This window comes from Sus scrofa, chromosome 12 (genome assembly GCF_000003025.6).
Source record: "Sus scrofa isolate TJ Tabasco breed Duroc chromosome 12, Sscrofa11.1, whole genome shotgun sequence".
Lineage (NCBI taxonomy): Eukaryota > Metazoa > Chordata > Mammalia > Artiodactyla > Suidae > Sus > Sus scrofa.
In genome coordinates this window covers 20,267,419-20,271,875 of record NC_010454.4, presented here as the reverse complement: position 1 = coordinate 20,271,875, position 4,457 = coordinate 20,267,419, and the positions used below count along the sequence as shown (strand labels likewise).

The window sequence follows — 4,457 nt, the reverse complement described above, 5'->3', positions numbered from 1 at the left end:
CTGCCATGAGCTGTGGTGTAGGTCACAGACTCCTTGGATCCCGAGTTGTTGTGTAGAGTGGCAGCTACAGCTCTGATTCGACCCCTAGCCTGAGAACTTCCATATGCCCCTAAAAAGACAATAAGTAAACGAACAGACACACTGAGAATGCCCTTCCGAAGCATTTGCTTTCACACCCTCAGCAACAAACCTTGGCAACTAGGATTGTCCCTGTGTGTCAGAGGCTTGCTAGGGGAAGATCAGCTCTGGGGCACTCAGTGCCCACACCTCCTGTTTGCAAAGCTTCACCCACCCTCTGACCAGCAACTAAAAGGGGATGTTCCAGGCAGTGGCCTCATCTCTGCCTTGACCTAGAGAAAATTGGGGAGAGCAGGCCAGCAACCCACAGGAGGGCTCAGCCTTGAGATTGTGCTGAAGACATAATAAGGGGTGGGGACCCCAGCGGGCAGGGGCGGGTCACAGCAGATGATAACTATCCCGGAGACCAGAGCCCAGCATTCCTCGCCTTTCCAAACTGCACAACCCAATGGACCGCACCGTGGTGCTCATCACCGGCTGTTCCTCCGGCATCGGCCTGCACCTGGCCCTGCGTCTGGCATCTGACCCATCTCAGAGCTTCAAAGGTACAGGAGGCTGGGAGTGGAGAGAAACCACAGCTCCTGGTAGGAGGGGGCCTAGGTAGGGTTGGGAGCCAGGAATTCAGAGCCTCTTCTTCTCCCTGCACCTCCAGTGTACGCCACCCTAAGGGACTTGACGGCACAAGGCCCGCTGTTGGAGGCCGCCCAGGCCCGAGGGTGCCCCCCGGGCTCCCTGGAGACCTTGCAGCTGGATGTGAGGGATGCAGATTCAATAGCGGATGCCCGGGCACACGTGACCGAGGGACGCGTGGATGTGCTGGGTGAGCCTCCCCGCCAAACAAGTTGCCCTTCCTCACCCTGTGTCCAAACCAAGATGTACGGAGGCCCAGGGAGCCCCAGGGGACAAGCGGGGTGCAGGGCTCTGCGTGAGGCGGACAGGGTGTGGTCTCTCTCCCCACAGTGTGCAACGCAGGCCGGGGCCTGGTGGGGCCCCTGGAGGCACACAGGGAGGGCGCTGTGGACTCCGTGCTGGATGTGAACCTGGCCGGCACCGTGCGGATGATGCAGGCCTTTCTGCCGGACATGAAGCGGCGCCGCTCGGGTCGCATATTGGTGACCGGGAGCCTGGGAGGCCTGATAGGTGAGTAGAAAAAGGAGGGGCCAGAAGCGGCAGGAGGGGGGGCGTCTGATAAAAGCGGGGAGGTGGGAGCTGGCGAGACCGCCACGGGCTTCGCTTGCTTCTGCTGCTCCGCGCACCTCAGCAGCCCCCTCTCCCCTCCAAGGGCTTCCCTTCAACGCTGTTTACTGCGCCAGCAAGTTTGCAATCGAAGGCTTATGCGAGAGTCTGGCGGTTGTGCTGCAGAGCTTCGGGGTCCAGTGAGTTACCGCCCCGCCCCCGGGGACCCTCTGAACCCTGCCTTTGGGAACCCCAGCACCCTGCCTTGTTGGAGCCGCTCCCAGGCGTTCTCGCTGGCCCCTCCCTTGTGCGGGTCCCATTCGTCGTGTGCCAGGCACAGTACTGGCACAGTACTGGGCGCTTGGCACGCGTCCTCCCACTCCGCCTGAGCTAGTGAGGCGTCGGTATCGTCATGGGGAAGCTCAGGCCTAGAGAAGTTCGGTGCTGACCCAAGGTCGCACAGAAGTTAGTGTCCCAGGCAAGTTGGCATTTTGACGCCAGAGCCTCTCACACCCTCCAAGGGATGTGGGGGCGCTTTGGGGGCAGTGAGCCGCTTTCAAACCACCCCCCACCTCCTCGCCCGCCTCCCTCCCGGCTGCGCATCCACTCCCGCTCACTCGCCGCCCTCCGGCCCGCAGCGTGAGCGTCATCGAGTGCGGCCCGGTGCGTACTGCCTTCCCCGAGAAGCTGGAGGACGGCCTGGGCGGGATACTGGATCGCGCGGACGCCGAGACCCGTGACCTCTTCTCCCGCTACCTGAGCCACTTCGAGCAGACGTTCCTTGAGGCGGCGCAGGACCCGGAGGAGGTGGTCGAGGTGAGCGCGGGCGGGGCTGCGGGAGCGGGGGCGGCGCTCCAGGCCCCAAGCCCAACCCCGACCAAGTTCGCCTGCTCCCGCCGCCGCAGGTCTTCCTCCAGGCTCTGCGCGCGCCGCGCCCGGCTCTGCGCTACTTCACCACCGAGCACTTCCATCCCCTGATCAAGCTGCGCTTCTCCGACCCCAGCAGCAGCAGCTACGTCGCAGCCGAGCACCAAAGAGTGTTCGGCGACCAGGCCACCGAGGGCTTCGAGGGCACTGATTGCGGCGAGGCGGAGGCGGGAGCTGGAGACCTGGGGCCGTCTGAGCTCGGCGCTCCTCTTGCCACCCCGCAATAAGGGCTTGGTCTGCCGCTGTCTCCCGCACTCTCCTTTGCGGCCCGGAAGGTGTGCGGTTTAGGGATGGAAAGGGGCTCCTGACTGCTCTGCACTTGCGCCTGCAGAGGGTGAGCCGTCAGGAAAGGTCGTGTTAGCCCGGGTTGTACCTACTGAAACCGAAGCCCAGAAAGGGAAGGAGCTTTGCCCAAGGTCACTCCTCGTCCTCCACAGGGCAGGGAGAGTGGTCCTCGATCCCCAAGGGGTGTCTGCAGCAGGAGGAGCTAGTCGGACTTGAGGGCGGGGAGAGTTGGCTTGTGACTTGGCTTCCACCAGTCATGGGACCTTAGACAACGTCCTTACCCTCTGCTTTCTTATCTGTAAAATGGGTTTAATACCTATGTCATGGATTGTGGTAAGAATGAATTGAGATAATGCCAGAAAGTGCTGGTTTGGAGGTTTTTTTGGTTGTTGTTGTCGTTGTTTGTTTTTTCGTCTTTTTTGCCTTTTCTAGGGCCGCTCCCGCAGCACATGGAGATTCCCAGGCTAGGGGTCTAATCGGAACTGTAGCCACTGGCCTACGCCAGAACCACAGTAACGCGGGATCTGAGACCTACACCACAGCTCACGGCAACGCCGGATCCTTAACCCACTGAGCAAGGGCAGGGATCGAACCCGCAACCTCATGGTTCTTAGTCGGATTCGTTAACCACTGAGCCACGACGGGAACTCCTGGTCTGGAGATCTTAATAGCAGGCACTGGCTATTATTATTACTACTAGTAGTATTACTGTCGTTTTTGTGTTCCCAAGGCTAAATGAGCCAAAAGGAGACAGCCCCACTCAGCCCCCCTCCATGCCCTCTGCCCAGAGAGATCCCCACCCGGCTCAGACGCTGCCTCTCACCAGGAGGTCTAGCTGAGGCTCAGGTCCTGGCTGATTTGCTCAAACATACATCCTCCTTCTGGAAGCCAGTGGAAGGAGCTAAAGTGGCAGGGGCCACTGAAAGGACCTGCAGGGTTGCAGAGTCGGTCTCCTTCTAACTGTCTCTGAAGTTGGATGCTGGACAATGGGTGGAGATGGAGACTAGGTGAGGAGGTTGCTGGTAGAGGAAGGTGATACGGGTGCCCCAGGAGGGGACTTAATAAAGATGATGCAGGAGTTCCTGTTGTGTCTCAGTGGAAAGGAATCTGACTTGTATCCATGAGAATGCTTTGCTCAGCATAGGATCCAGCCTTGCCATGAGCTGTGGTGTAGGTTACAGATGAGGCTCTGATCTGGTGTTGCTGTGGCGATGGCGTAGTCTGGCAGCTACAGCTCTGATTCAGCCCCTAGCCTGGGAACCTCCATAGCCTCGGGTACAGCCCTAAAAAGACAAAACAAAACAAAACAATTTCTCACTGTGTGGGAACTCCAATGGATGCCCTTAGACTCCTTTGGCTGTTGCCTTAAGCATTGTTTAGGACACGTAGGTCATGGTGTTACTGCATAAACCAAATCACTGTATTTCAGGGGCAATCTGGCCCTGACGCCAAGTATTTGGCCCTGACGCCACTGTATTTCAGGGGCAATCTGGCAAGACGCCATCCCACCTGGGCTCTGCAGCGGCTGCTCTTCCTATGCACCCAACCTGCTGTATCTGCTGAAGGGTCAGTTGCTGGGGCTTGTACCCAGGCTAGGCTGCCAGCTTCCTGACTGCCAGGGGATGTCAGCACCTTATGAGCCAGGATGTGGAAGACAGTGAGGACTGCCTCAGGCTCTTGCAGACGAACTCAAATATCTTTTCACATGTCTTAACCGTACAAGGACTTATTTACGGTCATCCATCCATTGTATGCCACTTGTCCAAGCCATAGGGTTAATCCCTTTACAACAGCCCACGTGTCAGTGCAGAGGATTAACAGCCAGGGCTCCTAAATTCTGATCAGCAGAACTGTGGGGGTTCAGCCCATCAGCTGCTGCAGTTCGTTTCCGCTTCTATCCAGATGGTGTCAGTGTTGAGCAGAATAGCAACTGCAATCCGTGTGGGTAGGTTGATGAGACTCAGTATACTGGACATGGAGAGGGGGTCCCC

The 4,457-nt window shown here is 58.6% G+C and overlaps 1 protein-coding gene across 1 annotated transcript; it reads left to right on the top strand.

Annotated features, from left to right (window-relative positions):
* Positions 527 to 2,408, top strand: HSD17B1 (hydroxysteroid 17-beta dehydrogenase 1). Its single transcript, NM_001128472.1, is given in 6 exon segments — positions 527 to 623; positions 731 to 898; positions 1,039 to 1,218; positions 1,361 to 1,454; positions 1,893 to 2,070; positions 2,160 to 2,408. Coding segments are annotated over 6 exon segments (966 nt in total).